This window comes from Dermacentor silvarum, chromosome 1 (genome assembly GCF_013339745.2).
Source record: "Dermacentor silvarum isolate Dsil-2018 chromosome 1, BIME_Dsil_1.4, whole genome shotgun sequence".
NCBI classification, from domain to species: domain Eukaryota; kingdom Metazoa; phylum Arthropoda; class Arachnida; order Ixodida; family Ixodidae; genus Dermacentor; species Dermacentor silvarum.
This window is the reverse complement of record NC_051154.1, coordinates 25,842,546-25,865,384: the sequence shown is the minus strand read 5'-3', so window position 1 is coordinate 25,865,384 and position 22,839 is coordinate 25,842,546. Positions and strand designations below refer to the sequence as shown.

The 22,839-nt window shown below is 42.5% G+C and overlaps 1 protein-coding gene across 1 annotated transcript in view; it reads left to right on the top strand.

Annotated features, from left to right (window-relative positions):
* LOC119458216 (exocyst complex component 4) overlaps positions 1 to 18,925 on the top strand; it is a 62,623-nt gene extending 43,698 nt beyond the window's left edge. The window contains exons 21-27 of the mRNA XM_037720051.2: positions 1,841 to 1,939; positions 7,776 to 7,813; positions 7,896 to 8,010; positions 8,548 to 8,666; positions 13,398 to 13,493; positions 14,009 to 14,120; positions 16,592 to 18,925. Coding sequence (XP_037575979.1) covers positions 1,841 to 1,939; positions 7,776 to 7,813; positions 7,896 to 8,010; positions 8,548 to 8,666; positions 13,398 to 13,493; positions 14,009 to 14,120; positions 16,592 to 16,765 — 753 coding nt within the window. The 3' untranslated portion in view covers positions 16,766 to 18,925. The remainder of the gene's footprint in view (positions 1 to 1,840; positions 1,940 to 7,775; positions 7,814 to 7,895; positions 8,011 to 8,547; positions 8,667 to 13,397; positions 13,494 to 14,008; positions 14,121 to 16,591) is intronic.
* The last annotated feature ends 3,914 nt before the right edge of the window (positions 18,926 to 22,839 follow it).

Sequence of the window (22,839 nt, the reverse complement as noted above, 5' to 3'; positions counted from 1 at the left end):
GCCGTCACCCTGCAGATTGTAGAATCTTTGACAGGTGGCACATAATGCCGAACCTGACACTGAAACGGAGCGGATGGCACCTGCTCTTGGTGCCGCCAACACGAGTCGCGTGATGCGTGGTCCTTTCGTTTGTCACGCAGATTGACCTTGCGATAACCCACCTGCTGTAAAGTTTGGATAGCCCATCTGCATTTTGGAGAAAAACTAGAAAACAAAATTTTTTATGCAATAAATAAAATATTGCTGCAAAACACAGGTCCACTATTAAACTGAGAACCTCATTGGTGTTCAGTACAACAGAGCATCACTAATTCATTAGTTTCAAAGAAAAGAAAAAAAGCACTTCGATTCTACTCAACAAAAATTCTACTGATAAAAAAAATATATATATTCCAGACCCTCATATATTAGAACTGAGCAGTAATCAGTATTAGCGTACTAATTTGGTGTTCCCTTTAATAAGAGTAGACCACCCGTCGCGGTGGCTTAGCGGCTATGGTGTTGCGCTGCTAAGCACGAGGTCGCAGGATCAAATCCCGGCCGCGGCAGCTGCATTTCAATGGCGGTGAAAAGCAAAAACGCCCATGACCCGTGCATTGGGGGCGCGTTAAAGATCACCTGGTGGTCAAAATTAATCCGGAGTCCCCCGCTACAGCGTGCCTCTTAATCATATCGTAGGTTTGGCACGTCCTGGTATTCAATTCAATAAGAGAAGATCGTACGGTATGTCTTGATTTCTATGTACCTATGTTACTGATAGCTTGCTAGAGTCTTGTTATGCAATGCTAGGAGACTTCCAAGCATGTGCAGCACTGTATTTTCTTGCCCAAAATTTGTAAGCATTAAATTTTGTGAAAAATTTTGATATTCGATATTCGATTCAATATTCGATTTTTTTTTATTCAGTTCTATATTCGATTCGAAATCTACTATTTCATATTCGCACACACCTAGAACTTGGTGTTTGAAGTAGTGGGGGCTGCTGTGAAGGGTGCTCTTGGCAAATATGATTGTAGAGAGAAATTGTATGACAACTGTTTGCCAAGTTTTTGGTGTTGCACTGATTTTTTTGTAGACCTTGCACTGACATCTCCTGTAATGGGAAGTGCTATCACTTGCGCCTAGACCACAGAACTTGCTGCTGACACATGCACTGTGCATTAAATTGTGCCTAGGCATTAGTGATCAGTTCCACTTCTAAATAAGTTTGAGCTTCTCAATTTTAGTGAATTTTTCATCAAAATCTCCAGTTGTGTGTTGCAGTGTTGTTGGGCTGGATGGATGGTGCTCGATTTTGATCCATAAAACAGTAATTTGGATGCATAATCTTGCAGTAATGAGTAATTTTGCCTGGTGAAATTTATATGTGGCCTGGACTGGAGTGCTCATATATATACACATCTCTTGTAGAAAATGAGAAGTGCAACCCACAAGTCATTACTTTAATTTGTCAATGCTAGTATTGGGGCTAAAGCTGATGAAGGATTTTTTGCATTTTTTCCCTCAATGTTTTAATCAATTTCAACCATCTTTTGAAAGTGTAGAACACTTATTGTGGGCTATTTTTGAACAAGCCAAGACGCTTTGGCTTCAAAATACTAAGTATGCAAAAACAGACATCACATCAAATGGGATCTGCTTGTTCACCAGAATTCGACTGGTCAAACTGCCAGGCATTGAATAATGGTGTCTTGGTTTCAATAGCTTTGTGTTGAAAAAATAAAAAATGAAATAAAAAATAATACAGAAAAGAGAGTGGCGGGTTAAATGGAGCAAGGCTGTCTCAGATTTTGCTATTAAGTGTGAATGAAACGTGATTTTCTTTTTTTCCTCCACCTAGGAATGGCTGAGCTCACGAATACAGAGCATGGCTAGCTGTGTAGTGCATATACAAAAACAACGTGGATCTACTTACGTTCTTGCTTCTCCGAAGGAATCGGTGTGTACACCTGTTATTTTCAGTAGTTTCCTGAATAGCACTGTTGTAGAATTTGTCCCTTTCTTGCTCATGTTGTGCTCCTAACTAATTCCAACCCAGCTAATTCCAACTTCATAAAAATTTGACATTTTAACATTGAAGTAGGGTGAAGCATGAAATGCTTAGATAACAACTTGAGAGTTAATAAGCCTGTTCCTATTCCCAGCAGGGTTTGCTGGTAAGTTGGTAAACTGCTCAGGGTCCCTTGCAAACTGCAGTACATGGATGCCTACTGACTCATGATGATCTTTTAATAACCATTGTCAACTGGACGTCATCAACACTGTTGATGACACTTGTAGGGATAGTTTAGCATGCCTCACATCCAGCTGGCAATGGTTATTAAATATCATGCATCAGCAGGCATGCATGTGCTGCTGTTTTTAAGGGAGACTGAGCAGAGTTTGCTATCTGACTGGGAAATCCTGCTGGGCATTGGCAACTCCAGGATTTGCTACTTGAGCTGTGAACACTGTCCAAATAAACCAAGGTGGCTACGACATCCAGATTCACGGCGGCTCTTTCATTTGGGGCTGTGGGCACTTTTTTGTGGCGTCGAATCGAGGTGTTTCATGGCAGCCAAAAGGGTCCTTGCTGCCGATCACATTTTGATCAGTCTCGGGGATTTGAGTGACGAAATCGCAGAAATAGTCGTGCTATGCGTGCAAACGTCCGGCCTGCCCAGCGAGCTGCATCAGATTTTTTTAAGACAAAGGGCCTTTCAGGTGAGCCGGAGGTTAAAAACAGGAAGTGTTTGTGCATAGTGGGCCTCTGAATGGTGCAAGAACTTGTTCGCGGGGTTGCTCCACTGCTACAGGTACGATACTTCACTGTTTTAGACCTTCATAGGCAACGTTCACTGCAACTCGTGTTGCAGTATTTCACATATAGCATCTCATAATATGTAGGCAGTAACGTCTATCGTGCTTTTAGAAGCTATGTACGGATATTCTGCACTGATGGAATGAGGCTAAAAACTGTAAAGTTAATGTGTCTTGGTATAAAAACAAATGAGAGTTCCGTTTGTGAGTCGGGGTACACCTTCTTTTTATAGTTACCTGATATGTGTGATAAGGTCGTCTGCATCCGATGATTACTTCTTGTTCGTGCTCATAGTATGCAGTGTTCAGAGTAGGGCCTGGGCTTGGGAATGCAGCAGACACCTGCTGCCTGTAGAAATTCTCAAACCCGGTGAAAAGTGAAAAGTTAACAACCAATTGGACCAAGTTGAGTTTCTTCCTGTAGGTTTCCAAAATATAGCAAGGGTTTTCTTTCTTTTGGCAAAGTCAGTTTTATTAGTGTAAATGAATAACTTGGAAACGAATTGCACCTGTTGTAATGGAATTTAGCTGTGTGCACAGTGTCGGAAAACAATCTAGCGGCGCTGTGCGCAGGCCGGAACGCTCCAAAGCAGGAAGGAGTGCCATTTGCTGTTGCTTCTAAATTGCTTGGAAGCAAATAAACTGACAACTCACCACCTTGAATGAGAAAAGAGCATCTTCTATTTGTACCGCTAAACTAAAACATGTATGAAAAAGATATGTCGCTTCGTGACAAAACATGTGTCATGGTCCATTTCAGACCTCCCTAGGCAATTATCATTCCTGCTGCTTGAAGGAGTATTAGTAACACTAATGCTAGGGCAGAAAGCTATAAACGAACAAAAACCAAATGAAGCTTAAGCGTATATCTCTATAATTTATCAAAGCGCCTCCCTGAAAAAAGTACACTTCACGATTTGTAACACCAGCAAGATTAATATAAACAAAAAGAAAGCATAGTCTACTCACCGGGAATAAAGAAGTCGACCCAAGTGAAATGTTTTGAACAAACCAGTATACCGTAAAATTCCGAGCAAGTGCCCCCACGCGTGCAAGAGCTCCCCCCCCCCCCCCCCCCTAACTTCACTGCTAATTTCAAATTTCCGCGCCGTTCCGGGAAAGTGCCCCCCCCCCCCCCTTCCCGCTCTGCACCAACATTGGCCTGCCACATCCAGTCCGCGAAAATAATGGCAGATTCGGCAAATCGCACTGGTGTGCCATTTCATCGAATCATGGTCGCATCCCGGGCGCCCCAGTGGCCACACGTGCGCATCGGGGTGAACTGCTGCTGCCGGTCTGTAGTTCACGGACCGCCGGCCGACGGCGAGATCTGCCTCTCACACGGCACAGAGGATATCCCTGTGGCACAACGACGTGACCACTCGGCGACAGAGGAGTGGTCGCGGCTACGCTCTGGCGTCGCCGGCAGCTTCACCACTGCTAATCACTCGCCACCGATATCGTTGCTAGGCCTTTTCCAGTTCACTTCGAATCTGTAGCAGACGGTGCTTCAGAACGAACCGCTGACGCTCCCAAGCAGCAATATTTTGTTACCGTCGTGGCCGCTTTACCCTCTCCTCGCAATAATTTCACACGATGAAGAAAACATGCTGATATTTGCGGCGCCACCAGCTGCGATGCAAGCATGGCCGAGCCGTGGTTTGCTGTCCGCCGTCGGTAGCCATGCACTGCAGCTGAGCTTGACTTGTATCGGAACTCTCTTTAGTGCTAAACGTTTCACTGTAGACATGGTTTTTAATAAAGTGAACATTACGCGTCACTTTACTTTAGTGGAGATAATTTTGCTTGGAATAGAAGCTGCATAACCAATGTTCGTGTCGCCGGTCGCGGCGACGCATCGGTGCAGCATCGATGCGCTCTTTCTGTAGTTCTTTCGGTGGTTTTGAGAGTGATAAATACCACTAACAAATCTTTGGCTTAATAAAGTTCATGTTCAATAAAATTTTAATGCCATTCCCACTGCGCTTCTTTTTTTTTTTTTGGTGGGAAAATTTTGTCGTTGCCATCTTGAATTTTGGTGCCGTTCCGGGATAGCACCCCCCCTAACTTCGCCGGTAATTTCGACTTGCTTGAGGGGGGGGCACATGGTCGTAATTTTATGGTAGTATCAGTCACCTTTTCCCAATGCGGATGTTTCTTATCCTAGTTACTCTCCTATGCGTCGTTTGCTTCTTTCTAGAAACAATTAAATCATACATTGCTGTATTTCCACCGCGATGACATGCATAATATTATGTACAGTGGAATTTCGTTGATATGATTCTGCATATTATGTTTTTCGGTATAATACATTTTTTTTTCTTATATACCATTTTTTTTTCTTACATGCGATTACCTAATTTACTCGAATCTAGGCCGACTCCGATTCTAAGCCGACCCCCCAAAAGTCCGAAGCCAGAAAAAAAAAAAACTTGCCTCGAATGTAGGCCGAACAAAAAAGTGAGGACAGCATTTGCAAAATGAAACGGCATTTATTAAATATGAACATGCCGAGCTCATTCTACGTCACCGTCGCTGCTAGCCTTGTCACCATCTTCCTTATTGCTGTCATCTTCAAACAGTGTACTATACTTAGTAACATCAAGTGCATTAGAGATGCTGCACTTTTTGAAGGAGTGCACAATCAATGTTCCTGGGTAAATGCCATCCTCGTTGCGGCGCATGCAAAAAGAATCTCCCGTGGCCCCCTCTATCGATGTCGAAGTCCCGCCCGACTTGAACGTTTGACGATGCCTCTACAGCTAGCACAACTATTCGTTAAAAAGCGGCACTATAGTAGCATCGCCTGTTTGGTGCCATTACGAAAACTCCGTGCCGTGCACCAATACTACATCATACCGATACTACCGATACGACACAGGTCAAAATGTCGACGTCGCTCGTGTACTTCACTTGGCTACTTGCGCGGCTAGTAGCGGCTGCGATGCTGACTTTTCTTGATGGCATTATGCAACTATGCACCATATTTTTCAGTTTCAGTTAAAAACTGGCGCGTTTTTAAAATCCTTAAATCTAAACCGACCCTAGAGTTTCGTATATGATTATTTGAAAAAAAGCTATCCGCCTAGATTCGAATAAATACGGTATGTTCGGATAATACGATTTTCGGATTTCCATGAAGATCGTATCAACGAGATTCCACTGTACACAACAAAAGTCTGTCACCATCCGTCTTTTTTCATTTTCGGGCTTGTGGACGGCGGCATCACGACGATTTGAGAACTACGAGGCATTCAGCGCATGCCATGATAGGACACCCTCTTTTCCTTCAAACCTGAACCTGAATCGGCTGTTTCTCGGTGTGGCCACTAGGTAGCGAGCATTTACTTGGAGTTGCGAATAGGAAAAGGCTTTCTTACTCTTCAGTTGTTATGCATTACAGCATTCTCTTGCAGCAATGTTTTTGCTAGGCCATCAACTATTTGTGTCAAGCAAGCTGGACCGGCCAGGTAGTGGTTCATTGATCACTAGAAGTTGTAGGGGTGAAGCTTGCAATGTACGAGTTGTAGCTGGTTCATCGAGCATTTTTTAACAAGAAATAGCTTAGCTGTGCTTGGGGTGAAGGTGTTCACAATGAGGAATGGTGACCATTAAAAGACCAAGCAGGTCCTCTCCTGGTGCCTTGAGCTTGCATATACAACTAAAGTACAAGGGGGAGAAATATAGTTTGTGTGGGACAGAAAGCAACTCTGAGGTGCCTAGTATGTCTGCCACTGCAGCAGTCGTTCCCTAAGATTAGGAATGTACTGCCAATGCTATACTTAGACACTTGGATGTTCTATATTCTATTAAGCATCATGGACTGGTGAGAAAACATTTTTGTGTTGTTCACTAATTGGTGACTTTTGTTGTCTTACAGTAGTGCTCATCCTTAGCATTCTTCCACTCTCACTGAATCCAGGGAGGATTGAATTGCCCCCATTATTTTTATTAAGATTTTTGGAATACTTTTAGAGCAATTGTAACATTAGAAAGTTTTAGCATAGTGTTACTGTATACCACGAGTGTTACCGTATACCAGCTGCCACGACTGTGCATGCTCGGAGTTCAGCGGACTCCGTTGTAAGTTTACCGAAACGCTCCGCCATATACAGTGTTTGTGCAACAACATGACAGCCCAAGCTGCCTGCTTTGATCCTAATTTGCCCGTGATACTTGCTCTTCGTTGCAATAGCAAGAAATAAATGGTGAAAACGGCCATCGCTTAGTCTCATCTCACGCTGAGGACAAACTATAAGAGCTCTTTTGTCGTTATTGTCTAGATCACTTGTTTGTTTTGGAGCTGCTTTGTTTATTTTGGTGCTGCACAGTTTCGTATATAGGCCTGTCAGAAGTGTCAAGCAAGCACAAAGGTGTGCTGAATACACAACACATTATTAAGCAACAGTGCTGGGCACATAGTTGAGCACATTCCTACAGAACATTGCTTTGAACTCTTGACTAGATACTGTTAGCTACAGTAATCAATTGTTGTAATCAATTGTTACCATCTTTGTGTGGTGTTTCCTGTGTCAATCCATGACATTCTTTATGCTAAACATGTTAGTAATTTCTTTTACTTATGTAATTATGTTTTGCTCTTGTATTGTGTTTAATGTGTTCTGCATTGTTTTTGGTGCTGCCTCTGTTGACGAGAACCTGCAGACACATTATTTGATAGTTTTGTGACAGGCTACTTGTAGTCCACATGCTGCTGAAAGCCCTGATGTGAATTTTATGATTGATAAGCAAAATTAAAATAACAAAGGAACACTGATCCTGCCCTTTCTGTCACGTTCTGTATGATGATGAATCCCAGGCAGCACTTATGCAGATACTATTCAGGTAATTGCCAGCACTGTGGTGAGATAACATGTTCAGGTTGATGGTGACATAACATGTTCAGGTTGAATTTGTGTGGGCATGCTTATGGGCATGCTTGTAGAAACCCTGTTTAAATAAGTCTGTTTTTGCAGGTTCAGGATCTGCCACCAGTGCCTGATGCAACTGTCCAGTAAGCATTCACCATCTTTTTATGCTTGAAACAGAAAATTTTCTTTATGGGAAGTTTCATTCACCTTCATTATTCTCTTCAGGACATTGGAGGAGCTGGCAAAGGACTTTCAAGAAATAGCTGATACTTGCCTTTTGGTGTTGCACCTGGAAGTGAGAGTGCACTGTTTCTTTTACCTCCTACCTGTGACTATACAAGTGAGTGCTGTTAGACTGATACTTCTTATTCATTCATAATGCCTCAAAAGCCTTGAGAATCAGGGCAATACAAACTAGTTAGTTGTGGCCCAAAAGTCATACAGCACTAAGAGCAAGTTCATGACAGACCAGAATAATCAGGGGGAGAAAGCTGGCTTGTTTTACATACTCCTGTCTGTAAATGTTGTAAATTTGCACTGTATTCATCATCCTGTTGCTAACTGAACCTATGGCAACCATTTTTTGTAATTCTTGATACTACCTACTTCTGCTTATGCTTGTACTGAAGTATTGCCTGTCTAAATGTTTTGGATAGACTGTTTCTTATTAGGAATGAAAATTTTTTTCATTTATCCGGTCAGCAAGACTGGTTTACCTGCTAGTCTGCAACTGCAGTGGGTTTATAAGTGTTTGTGGGTCAGTTGTGCATCTCACAATTTGCTGGCTTGAGTTGTTGGGCAGTAAAGTGCCCATAAACATTTTGGAAGACTGTGCTTAGTTCGTGAGCTTTGAAGTGAGTGCATGTTTGGCCAACAGGGCAACTTTGCGGGCGGTGTGGACAGCCAAGAGCCTGACCCTGAAGTTATGAAGCTGAACAAAGACCTCTCAAGCATCGATGAAGCCATGACTGCTTGCCTACAACAGCGAAAACACAGGTGCATTTCATGCTGATATTTCAGCTTTAAAGAGTTGCACTTCACTGCAATCTAGATATACAGTGTTTCACATAAATGACCACGATTGTCTAAAATGTATTGTCTGTGCTCAACTCACATTTGCACTTCAGGCTTAAATTAGAAATGCTTGGTGACTTTGTCAACATTAGTACTGCGAAATCAATTCAGTGCTGATGCTTTCACATTTGCCAGATCAGGTTTGGATACAGGGATCCAGGATATCTGGACATGCCCGATCTGCTTTCACGTGAAATATGTTGTATATCCAAAATCAAGAAGGGGGCTGACAATGGAGTTGTGCACTGTGGTATAGAAGTTTTATAAACAGAAATAAAGTGCCTCAAAAAGGCTGGCCAATGTTTCGATAGGTGGGCCTATCTTTGTCAAAGGTGGCCTTGCCATCCTCAGCGGGTTAGTTTTAAAGGGTTAGTAGGGTGACATCACGTGTGTTTATGGGTGTCGGCAGCTGGCTGTAAAGGAAGAGACTGAAAAGAAAATGAGCACTGTCATTTGGAGTTTCTAGGCATAAAAAAAAAAGCACAGAGAGAGCGGGGTTTGTATTTGGGGGAGGGAAAAGATGGGAAGCATTCAGATAAGGTCCCAAGCGTCAGCATACCTTTTTCGGCATCTCCACCACACAAAGTCATGCCACTTCTGTGTAACGCCGTGACAACACCTACGCCGATCTACTGAGGTTAACTTACCTTTAAAGACCAAACCGCTCCCGTTCACCGCGTCTCCTTCCCACCACTCCCGTTCTTTTCCACAGACTCCATGATGATATGTTAATACCTTCAAAATTTTCCCACTGCACTGTTACTAGGCCACTTGGGTCATTCTTTCAACTCAAATCCCTTGGGTTGCTCCCACGCTGACCGGCCAACCCGACCATTCCTCTAAAACTGCAAACACATGCCATTTGCAACACCTACAGGTTCTATGCAGTTTTCTGAAGGCTTCCCATCCTCCTTTAATGAATGTTTTCTCTCTCTCTCCCCCAACAACCACCGTTCTCTCTGACCCCCCCTCCCCCTCCTTTTTTCTTTCTCCTGCCACTTTCCCCCTTCCCTGCTCTCTTCCCCTTGTCTTCCAACACCGTCCATCCCGTAACGATGCCTAAAAACCCCAAATGACAGCACTCACTTCACTTTCAGACTCTTCCTTTACAGCCAGCCGTCGCCGACAATGACGCACGTGACATCATCCTACTAAACCTTAGAACTAACCCGTCGAGAATGACAAGGCTGGCTTTGAAAAAGATAGGTCCACCTATCAAAACGTTCGCCAGCCTTTCCGAGGCACTTTATCCCCATTTATATATAACTTATATACCACATATCTTGTATAGTTTTTTTATGAAAGGTGTATTAAGTACTATACTGTAAATGCTTTTTACGTGCATGTGCCTGAGTGAGTTCACCTCTGACTCTTTAATTTATCTAGTTTTAATTGTGTTTTGATGATACAAATTTCGGCTAATACGAATATTTTTCGTGACCCCGTGAGATTCGTATCATCGAGGTTCCACTGTATATTCTAATTTTGCCATCTGTATGAAATATTTTGTCTCCAAGTTTAGTGATATAGTTGAATATCATTGCTATGCACAGAAAAGATGTGTACAAAAAGACGTGCACACGCGCAGTGGTGGGAATGCTGCGGCAATTCTGCTAATCATTGCCACTTTGTTATAGCTGCTATATCTATGCTACAAATGAGAGAAACTGCGCCGAGAGCAGTTGCAGTCAATGCTGGTGGTGAGAGGATATGCAAAGGATGTTGTCATTGCATCTCTTCTCGCTATTCATAAGTTGAAGGGCTGCAACTGATGTGTTCATGAATGCACTTCTGTACATACTGAATCATATCATGTTGTTTTTCTTTTGTTTCACTGCTAAGGGTTGGTCTTGTTGTTTATTGTGGCTGCCAAATAACTTGTTTTATCACATTTGCCGACTGATCCTTTGATTGCCTGATTTTTCCAATCCATGTGATTATTTGAACATATTTTGGTATTTTTATGCATCTCTAATATTATTAGGCCGGTATGTCATTCTATGTAGTATGCATTCAATTTTCAGTACGAGTTCTCTTTCTGTAGCAAATCGAAAAGTACATATTTTTAATTAGAATAGTATATTGGGCTTTAACATAATTTTTTTATTCAGCCACCTGCTAAAAAGAAGGAGTGTAAAATTTGGGAGTCATTGTTTCAGAAGTCTTGCGTCACACTGAGGGTCACACTCAAGCCTGTGTTGCCGGTGCGTCTCAAAAGGGGTAGCTGGCCTACGCTACGGGGGCGTCACACGGAGGCTAAGCTGGCCCACACCGTCCTCTGAACTTTCCGACGAGAGTTGCTAACTTGTTGATGACTACAAGGTCGGGAGGTTAGAGGAATAGAACAGGGGGGTTTATTCACATGGGTAGGGCAAACAGGAAAAGTCATACTTGTACTGGCAGGAGCACGGAGCGCAATACGTATTACATTGTAGCTCACAGCTACATCTTGCTACATGATTCTGGAGAAGCATGCTAAATCATTCTCGGATAGCACTCACCACACACAGAGGATGTTTCTTAAAAACCCTCAGTCTTCTCTAGATCACTCACTTGGGAAATGGGTAATGTATCAATCAACCAGTCCGATGGTTCGTATCGGTGCAACACACCACCTCCGAGGAGGAGAAGGTTGACACAAAGCACATGCGCCGCCCCCAAGCTGATCCTGTAAAGAGAGAAGCAAGCACACCAGACACAGTGTTTCGCTGAGGACCGGGGAGAGGTCAATGACGCAAGCTCGCCAGAGGGTAAAGCCACTCCAGCTGCTGGCATCTTTCGCTGAAGTTCTGGGAAACCCTCCGTCGTCTCACTCTCACACCAAATTCTACCAATTTGCCGTCACTGAAAGACGCACAAGCCTTGAAAGGAGAGCTTCACAATGGTGATGCACCTTCTGGTAGGAATGCTGAAGTCTTTAAACGTTACCCTTGTGTTTGGTCTTTTGCCAATGCACCAAACATAACAGGAGGAAAGTGTTGCAAATTGGAATTTTGCATAGTACTAAAATTGCTCCAGAATGCTTATTCCCACTGCTCGTCATTCCCGCCACTGCAGTTATTCGAACTGTAGCCACTGGTCATTCCCATCACTGGAAATGTGTTTACGCTTTAATCGTTTAGTAAACAATCCTTATGCAAAAGATTATGAAAAAGATCAAAGAGTGCTCTAAAAATGCTGCATGTGTTGTACTATCAGCGTCAAATGAAAGCCGAACAGTGGAGCGCGTGCCACAAGCACTCGTAACATTATAGTGCGTGCCGTCCTGTCATCACCACTGACAGGCGAGCACATCCGGTGTGGCAGCACTGCGCGATCCCCCTATAGTGCGTTATCTTCACTTCTGTTCCAGTTTTCGTATGGTGATAGCGGTGGCTGGCGTGAGCGTGCCAAGCGCTTTTCTTCGTATGGCTCGCAGTTCTTCGCTTTAACTCCAGCGCTGCATTGCAGTCAGCGTCGGGGCACGATAAAAAGAAAAGATACATCTAATCGCTTTGTGGTTGATTTCAAGCTATCGTTTTTTTTTTCTTGTTCAGCACAACCTTGTTCAACCACAAGCGATCGGCACGCCCATGCCGGATACCGTAGCAGCTGCGAGCGATATGCCGCGATGCGCAGGTTTGCCGATCGAATGCATGAATGTTGCAGAATTTTCGCTTCTGTTTTATTTATTTTTTTCTTCCTTTCAAAATCACTAGTGGGAACACAGGCAAAAAAAATCGCACTTCAGTGGGGTGGCGCTGTACTACCAAACCGGATGTGTGGGCCTGTCTGCGCTGATGACTGGACGGCGCGCACTATGCTGTTTCTAATGCTTGTGGCACGCGCTCCGCTGTTCGGCTTTCATTTGACGCTGATAGTACAAGGCCTGGGTACATACTCTGCTAACACAGCACCATTTGTATAAATTTAGAAATCATCATTACCACTGCCACCACCAGCACCATTATTATTATTATTATTATTATTATTATTATTATTATTATTATTATTATTATTATTATTATTATTATTATTGTTGTTGTTGTTGTTGTTGTTATTATTATTATAAGCTGCCTTGTCCTTCAGAAAAAGCTGGGTCTGTGCCTGCAGCAAAACAACTAATTTCATTTTATCTGTAGCTCTGTGTTCCAGGGTGAATGCCACAGCACAATGTTTTCTGCCAGAAAGCTTGTTTTCAACCATTAGTGTCTTTTAACTAACGAGTGTGCCCTATATATATCGCAGTCTTTTGTTCATGTAGCTGCACTTAACATTGATCTTCTTGGTGACTTGTTAAAACTTGGGCAATATTCTCTGTTGGTAACTTTCGAGTTCTAGTTTTCAATGTGCATTCATTGGATAAGCCAGTAGACAGGATGCTCATCGCTCCAATGAGGCATCATGCTGCATATGACGTCATGCAAGACTGAAAATGTCCTTAAAAATGACCGACCGACAGTACCACAGACACTGGAAAAACCACCCTATGAGCAGCAGAGTTACCACTATTTCTGTACCTGTGTACCAATGATCTGCATGCTGTGTGTCTTGCTCCAATGAAGTACAGCCGGTCACACTTCAGAATGTTGGGGAGTTAGGAATGAGCTAAAGTGCAAGCTTACGTGGTAGGTTTTAGCATGTGCCGAACTGACCGTTTTGTGTCCACCGCAGGTACATATTTGAAGGGCTAGGGCACCTCATTGCCTCTATTTTGATCAACAGCACATCCAGCATACAGAAGGTCAACGAGAATGGCATCAAAAAAGTGTAAGGCCCATGAGGTTTTCACTTCATTATGTTGAATATGGGTCGTTAGTTGTTAGTTAGTTGTTGAATATGTGTTTTTATGCACTGGACCCATGACATTCTGAAAATGGTTATATTTGCAATAGAAGTACTATATAAGGGAGGCCATGTCTTATGGCATTGCTTTTGTGGAGCTTTTTTCTCGTGTCAGAGTTAACAATTATTTGTGTGCATGTTTTAGTGAATTACACTGGATCATATTTCTTGTTCTTTCTTGTACAGGACAACACCTTAATTCGTTAATTTCACGTCCTTTATTGCTATAGCTTCCATAGCACATTACGCTATAGTAATTATTTATTGCTTGTTCAAAGACATTTATTGGTTATTTCACCTGTCGCGCTTTTGCCTGTGGTAACTGGTGTGTGTGTGCCTGCGTGCAATGGCTTAGTGTATGTTTTGTTTTTGTACTAGCATGTATTCTACAGAGATTAATCATGTCGAAGGTTCTCATGATATGTCTATATTGTCTCCAGTTGCAGGAACATCTTTGCAATGCAGCAAACCTTGACAAGTATCACAATGAACCGTGAAGTGGCCCTGGATTATGCAAGGCAATACTTTGAGCTATTTTACTATACTCCTGAGGTCAGTTGAAAGGATTTCTTATTTTTCACAAGTCTTGAAGGGACACTAAAGAGGAATATTAAGTTACACTGGACTGGTAAATTACTCTTTTCGAATGCAGTAAAAGCTTGTTTATTCGTATTTCACGGGACCGGGAAAAATGTCCAAATTAACCGAATGTCGAATTATCGAGGGTGTAAAAAAAAACAATAAACAAATGCTTACTAAATCAGCACACACTAAATCGGCACTGAATGAATCAACAAATCCTGTTTATATTTAGCACAAAAGCAGTGTGGAAGCTGAAGTTCTCGTCATTTCGTGATGGATTAGCGCTCGCAGCGGCGAAGGTGTCGCGCTTTCGTTGCTGGATGGCTGCGGCAAGACATGCTTTTCAGTACCGCGCGCATAACTTGAAGACTTTTTCACCAGTCAGCTGGCCGGCAACAGACCGTCTGACCATCGCAATGTAGTGGGCGGGTTTGATGCCATTGTGCGGGCCACAGTAGAATCGCTCTTAATGCCCGACAGCTTCCACTGTGTATTGCGCATACATAGCACCAAGTCAAAACGAAACTACTGTTCGCTGCAACCGCTGCGGAAACCGTGGTCACGATCAACGCAATAATGGACAGCGAGCACGCATTTCTGAAGGCACGCAACCAACGCACGCGCCGAGTTTGAGCGAAACTACTGTTTGCTGCAACCACTGCAGACACTCAACGCGATAATGATGGATGGCGACTACGTAATTCTAAAGGTCACATGTACAACGCAGTGTTATGGGCGGCGGTAAATGCAAGAATAAACACTATAAAGCCACAAATAGGCATGAAGTGTTGCGGCATTCCTGTCATTCCCATACGGTTTCCGCTGATGACTATGGCGATGCAGACTCCGCTGATTCGGTTCAGTTGAATGCTAGCTCTGCTTTTGCTCATTTGCATTGTACATTTACGGCACTCTGAGAGTTTTCTGAATTAACCACTGCGAGGCTAAATATGTCCAAATTAACTGGAGTTTGATGCAATTAAATGCATACACCTGCCGGGGCCAGAGGACAAGTCCGAATTATCCGATTTTCCAATTTAACGAGGTTCGAATTAACAAGGTTTTACTGTACCAGAAACATCCATCTTGCTGTAAATACAGTTTTCGTAAGCCAAAAAAGACACGGAAATGAAAGACAGGCTTGAAACTCCTGCACTAGCTTCTAGTGGTATAATGAGATTTAGACAGCATTGATAAATAAGGATTAGATTTCATTCTATAGAAGCCAAATACTAAAAGTATTGAGTTTTGAGAACAAGTTTTTGAACAGAAATGGCCCAGACGTAGTATACTTTGAAATCGATGACATTACTGTAATGTACTGTTTGTGTTCTTTGGGCACAAAGTTCAAAAAGGAAAACTGTCTTTCACTTTCTTTGCCAATAATTAGTAATCATTTTCTGGCAAATAAATGCAATTCAAGTTTTGAAATAGTATATGTGTACTTCACCAGACTAAGCTAACTGAGTGTTGATCTTTAGTGTCCCCTTAAGCACATGAACGACTTTTGTTGCCAAATAAGCTACCAAGGTTGTTTGCTTTGGTAGCTTGCTTTCCTTAACAAGCCATTCATTTCCTTGATTTTTTGCATGACTTGTGTTGCCAAGGTAATGTGTGTGAAGGAAGCAGGCAGACATTGATTTGTGTAGGCTAGATGAAATGTAGGCTGGGCTTGTTCGGGATGCCAGAGTCCTTCAACTAGTCATGATTGTTGTGCGTACTGGTCATGGTACTTCTACACAGTGTCTGTAAGGTACTGCTCACAGTTGCCACACCATTGCCCAGTACTAATGAAAGGGATGGTCTCGTTTGGCATAAGGAACACACTGGAGCAAAAAAAGGCCAGCTTCTTACATATCTGAGTTTTTTATGTAGTTTTATCAAAAATAGCAATAAAGGAGTACTGACACAAAATTTCAAAGCAGAAGTAACTTGAGATTACTATACTGAGGAGTATTCTGCAAGTGTCCACCTAGTGGACACGTCCATTTCATCTGCTGCTGAAGTTCTGATTGGCTGGGCTGGGCTGGGGTTCGCGTGAGAAGGAGACAGGAGACACAAATGATGCAATGGCATCAATATTAAGTGAAATTTTTCGAAGCTATTAGTGCATGAATTGATATCGTGAACTTATCTAGAACTCCAAGTGGCTTTCAAAAGCAAGCAAATTTTCTTTAATTTTAGGGTGCATTGAAGATACCCCTGCTTTGCGCTCTTGTGCACAGAGGCATTGATTGGGGTCATTGCAACTCTGACCTGCTCAAAACCCTTTCATACTTCAAGAAAGTTGTTCTGTTCCCACATTTTTCTTGGCACTGTATGTTATTTGCTGTTCAGGGCAGGTTTGCCAATAAATTTATTTGCTGGAGTTTCTTAACCATAGCCTTAAAAAAAACATTCAATCCTCTTCAGTTCATATGTATCCTAATGTTCTTTTGCAGGACATATTAAATCTAATAGTGGAGCACGGTGCCCAGTTTCAAGAGATGGAATACAAGAACGTCTTACTGCTGCTTCATCGAAGTCTTCCTAGCAGTGACCGGGACCCAGACAGTCTGGATGCTTTGCTTTCTCGGCTTAGAGACATCCTCAATGAAGTAGCCGTTGCCATTTAGCCCCAAAATGTGAAAGGCTTGGTTGCAACCGATGGTTAATGTGTGGGTCATATGACTGGTGATGCAAGCACAGAAACAGGAAAGATCATGCTTCTGAGGACTTTGTTTCTCAGGTGTAGTGACACTCTGCCACGTGTCTGCTGGAAACGTCTCTGACTGACCTACATTCACTGTCTCTTTCCTTCCATCCATGTTCATCATGTAATGTGAACGACCATGGCATAAGTCAGCACAACCATGGCATAAGTCGCCCAGTGAGAACACTTGCAGCAGTGTGTTTGAACTGGATGAGAGCCATGTGTCATCCCAGTTGCTTCTGCGTATGGTGCTGGAGTGTGTGTGTGTGTGTACAGGGGGACAAGATTATGTATGCACTTGCAAGAAATGCGTGCCATTGTTAGCTTGTGCCTGTATTTATGCACCTGGGGCCTCTTGTATGAAGCTTTTTACCCCACTGGATAAAAAGCTTTTGTGCATGTGTCAGTGAGCTGCCATGCAGTATGTTGTCGACTGACAAAGCAGCGGCACTTGCATGAAACTTTTTCCATTGTCACCTGACAACTTCCTGTGCAGCAGTTTACTGTCATTTAAGCAAACTTTCTAACCGTGGGTAAATTTGCCCAGTGATAAAATGCTCCATGTAAGTGGCCCCTAGTAACTGAGAGGCTTTGCACTTTTTTACGCTGTATATTGAACCTTAACTGACCCATCTTTCTCTGTAGCAGTTCTTTTGTTGATTCTAGAATAAATATGTTATTTAATATGTGATTGTATTTTTTTGTGTACTTTTTTCAGTTTTGTTGAAAACTGAGGTCACAAGATGCTGTGTGTTGTGAGCGTCTGATTGTAATCACAGTATTGTGAATTAATCTTGCTGTTCAGAAGATAATGGGACAATAGCCACTCATGTGCCTTAAGATTTGTGACTGCTTGCAGTTTTTGCCCATATTTTCTCGTTTTATACTGTTGTGCTGCTAATAACATCTGTTGTGTTAGTTTTGTTTGCAGAGGTATTGATTCATCGTCAATTTAGTTTTTTAAGCCTGTCGTGGTCAGTGCACTGGCGATCATTTAGGTGCAGTGCATTTTTGGTAGCCCACATTTTTAGCAGTGCCAAGAAAGAACTATAAGAAAAGCAATTTGCTATGCATTGCAGTACTTGTCATGCAGAATGTTAGTTGGCATTTCAATTTTCTTTGAGCATATTAGAAATATACATTGGCCGGAAAATACAAAAAAAAGCAAGTGCTTATCTAGAGTATAATTTAGAGACAGCATGTCCACTGTAGCATCCTTTTCAGGTACAATGTAGAAATTGGTGTCACAAGCATAAATTTGAGCTAAGACTGTCCTATGAAGTGATGAGCTTTTTATTGCAATCGGGTTTGCTTAAAATAGGTAGCTTGAACATTTCAATCATAATGAGACAAAAATCTGTGTACAGAAGACGGCATGAGAGCCTGGTCACATCAGCTGCATAGTTTTGCAAGTAATGCCTTGCCTAGCTAACATGACAGCTGACATGAATGCTACTTGTTACCAAGCCCATTGGGTTGCTGTCATGAAGTGCGATTCTGTAGTGCGATTCTGTATTTCGTCCTTTGTAATGTTGTTTTGTGTGACTGCATGATTTTTTTCGCCAGAAAGGGCAGCATGTTAACTAAGGTATTTCTGCTGCCACATTGGAAACTAGGTTGCTTTAACTGTAGCTATACTGACAAAGAATGTGTTTCTTGCTTTCCTGGGAAGCAAGAAATTAAATTGTAGAAGTGGGATAGGCCATGGAAGTAGTGTACCTCATGGAGTTACAATATGCAAAGTCAAGTGTATTGTTCACTAATATGTACACATGTTAAAAAATTGCAATTTGGTCTTGGACTTTACAGTGAACTATGCAGTTGATTGAACGATACAAGCTAATAATGGTTGGCTCATTACTGAAGTTATTTTATGCATGTAAACTTATTTTTAAACGAGAACTATGAAGTGTGCATGATCCCAGAGTTTTCACATGGGTATGTATGAGATGAGATTTCTTTTTGGCAGTGTTTATGAAATATAAAGCATTAACAATCTTCGCATGTCATCTGTACAGTATAAGGACTGAGTTAGACATAGATATTTCCAGTCAAAATAAATAATACGGCAATTATTTGTTCATTGTGGCACCATCATTTTGCACTGTCCCCAGTTTTTCATACCTTTTATACTCTTGTTTTTTATTGACTCCTTTTTCCTACTCCCTCGCCAACGCCTTTTCAGCGAACAATCAGGTGCTTATAGCTTTTTGTAAGTTGAGTGCACAAGTAGTTTGAGACATATTTTAAATTTCTGATGAAAGTATGTCTAATAGGTTTGTTCACCAAGAAGCACTTGTGTGGTTGCTGTACAACTGTGGCAAAGTGCATTACTAGTGGCAGTGACAGGTGCAGATGCTCATAATTAGCAGAGCCAGGAAATAGATATCTATATGAACGTCTGTTTACTAATTGCGTGTGTCTGTGTCCCTCATTGCCACTAGTAATGTGCTTTGTGATAATGTGTAACTCCACTTATAGCCTAGCCGCCACCAACTAGTTAGCACATATTACAGCCAATACGCTGTATACCATTTTTTTTCCGATAAATCCCAAACCCGCCACGGTAGCTCAGTGGCTATGGCGTTGCGCTGCTGAGCTTGAGGTCGTAGGATTTATCTCGGCAGCAGCAGCCGCATTTTGATGGGAGTGAAATGTGAAAACGCTCTTGTATTTAGATTTAGGTGCCCATTAAAGAACCCCGGTGCTAACATATGGGGCAGAAACTTGGAGGTTAACAAAGAAGCTCAAGACCAAGTTAAGGACCGCACAAAGAGCGATGGAACGAAAAATATTAGGCCTAACATTATGAGACGGGAAGAGAGCGGTGTGGATCGGAGAGAAGACGGGGATAGCCGATATTCCAATTGACATTAACAGTAAAAAATGGAGCTGGGCAGGCCATGTAATGCATAGGACGGATAACTGGTGGACCATTAGAGTTGCAGAATGGGCACCAAGAGAAGGGAAGCGCAGTCGAGGACGGCAGAAAACTGGGTGGGGTGAAGTTAGAAAATCTGCAGGCGCAAGTTGGATTCAGCTAGCGCAAGACGGGGGGTAATTGGAGATCGCACGGAGAGGCCTTTGTCCTGCAGTGGACATAAAAAATAGGCTGATGATGATGATGAACCCCAGATGGTCAACATTAATCCGGAGTCCCCCACTATGGTGTGCCGCATAATCAGATTGTGGTTTTGGCGCATAAAACCCCAGAAGCAAGCAAGCATTGTGGTGGCTTATTATTGTTGTCAACGTGGTAGTCACCCACTGCAGTGGCTATGGTGTTCCGCTGCCAAGTGTGAGGTCACCGGTTCAACCCCTGGCCGTGGCAGCCATATTTAGTTCGAAGTGAAATGCAAAAAACACCTGTGCACTAGGACTTAGCTAGGTGTACGTTACAGAACCCCGGGTGGTCAAATATTAATGCATAGCCCTTCACTGCGGCATATCTCATAGCCTCAGTGTTGCTTTGGGACATAAAACCCAATTAATAAAATCTCAAGCTGGTCTATAAAAAGTCATGTGGAAGATGGTGCAATTCTGAATTTTCAAGTGCATTACAACCCGCTGCAGTGACTCGGTGGATATGGCATTTTGCTGCTGAGCACAAAATCGCAAGTTTGTTGTTCGGCCATTTCAGGCGTATTTTGATGGTAGTGGAATTAAAAAATGTGCATGTACAGTGCGGTCCACTGCTAAAGGGAGCACCCATATGCGTAGCTCTTTGCTGGTGCCCTAGCTGCAAGTGGCTGTGGAATCAATGTCAATGCTCTGCACAAGTGTGTCCAAAGTAGTCTGAGCTACCAACCACAAGTTACCTGCTGCAAATCTAGGTAATTTTACTTTTGCGAGAGAGGAGAGAGATAATGAAACATATTTATTAAGCAGTTTAGTATATGGGATGGATCCTTATTTCAGATAGCTATGTGCTGTCTTGGCTCGACTGGCCCTCTTGACCAGCAGGAGTTGATCTTGAGGTGGGGAGCTGGACAGCAGCATCTCCCACTGCTCAGGGGAAGGGAGTGGTACGTCTGGGTTGTTGACACACTCCCATATAATGTGTCTGAGAGTGCCTGGCTGATTGCAGAGTTTACATTGGGCGTTGAATTGTGTGGGGAATAAAAAATCCAGACATGCTCTGCAATCGTGTTCCCTTTAAGAGTGGACTGCTCTGTACTGAAATCTAGCTAGGTGCATAATAAAGAACCCCAAGTGCTCAGAAATAAGCGCCCTGCACTACGGTGACCCTTATAGCTTATTTTTGAAGTGCATTACTTGGAAGAGGCAGACAATACTTAACGAAAAATCAGTGTTCAATTGGCTTACAATGTTGCAGTAATAACATTCTTATGATTCACTCTAGAGCACAGATTGAAGGTGTGGAGTTGAATCCAAGAAATAGAGAAGTCTTATCCATTTGGCACAAATCAAGAGATTGTTGCCAGTTTTGACATGCTTTCTGTCACCAAATTGTGCTACAAGATATTCCCTTCTGTCACGATTAGGATGGACTGTCAAGGAATGTGTCCAAGTTAACGATTTTATCTCGAGGTGTGCATACTGCATTGAAAGAAAGTCGAGGTGGTAGAATGATCCCTTTTATATTTTCTAGTGAGTCCTCATAATTATTCACAGAATAATTGAATCTTGACTTAGTGTACAGTCAGTCATGTTGCATTATGGTTTTGCTCCACATTGCATGAGAGGCTTGTTGGGGAGAGTACTTACTGGAACACCAATGTGAGGAGGGCAAATTGCACTATTAAACTGGTTGTGTGGTATACAGTACACACGTGAGCAAAAGTATACGTACCAGGGATTGCGCGATAAAACTAATTTTCTCCTCTGTCTGTGAATGCAACTTGAAATTAAAGACTGCAGTCGAAACTTGGCATTACGAATTTTCTGGTGCACTCGTCTGTTTCTGTTTATGCGTGGTAATTACTAAGAAATTCTGTTTTTTCGGCGACCCTGTAGTCCGTATACTTTTGCTCACGGGTGTACATGTATGTAGATTGACTTTAAAATCAATCGTATAGAATCAACCATATAGTGCACAACTGGTTAGGTGCTGAAATGCGCAATGTGTGCTGTGCTGAAGATTGTAATGCTGGAGGATGTAGTGCTTTAATGTATGCCGATTCACCAGCAGCCGTCAAGAATGCACTTATTATGCCCCGGAATCAGTAGCGCACCCAGGATCTCTGCCAGGGTGGGGGGAGCAAGCACATTGCATAATATATATGCAGTTTCCTTGCATATATTCTTTGCATTGCATATATTCCTTGCATTGCATATTTCCAGAGAAATCCAACAGCAAATAAAATGCCTAATAATTATAATATGACACCAAGGATGATGATGGTGTTTATTTCTACAGCGTTTTACTCAAAGTAATTTAAGAGTGAATGAATAAATACAAGACAGTGATAGAGTGTTTTTGTTAATCGGGAAAATTCGACCTCAAGCCACCTTCTGAATTGTAATGACAATGTCAACAGAGCACTGAAGGTACACGTTGGACTGGTGGGGCTGGACGCGTGGGGGGGAGTTAACTCGGCCTCAGTGGGGGGGGGGGGGGGGAGTTTACAACACCTGAACCCCCCCCCATCGGTGCGCCACTGCCTGGAATGTGTGCATTGTTGGAAAGGAATGTGTTGTGAAATGACACAATGCCAGCTGTGTGTCTATCATGTGAGATGCTGATAGGAAGGAAATGTATCTGCAAATACACTATGCAGATGGGTTGCATTTGCAATGCATGATGGAGAACTTATAGGGCAATTGCATAATTGGAATCATCTGGATAAAAGTTGATGCAATCATTGAAAGAATTCATATGCTATCACTAAATCATTGTTGCCAGGCCAGTGCATTCCACCTAGGATATAAGTTGGGGGAATAAGAAGAACAATTTTATGGGTAGCCTGCATATGCATAGTGGACAGTGAATGTTTTTTTAGGTAAAATTAACCATAACAGTGTCAAAATATGGTG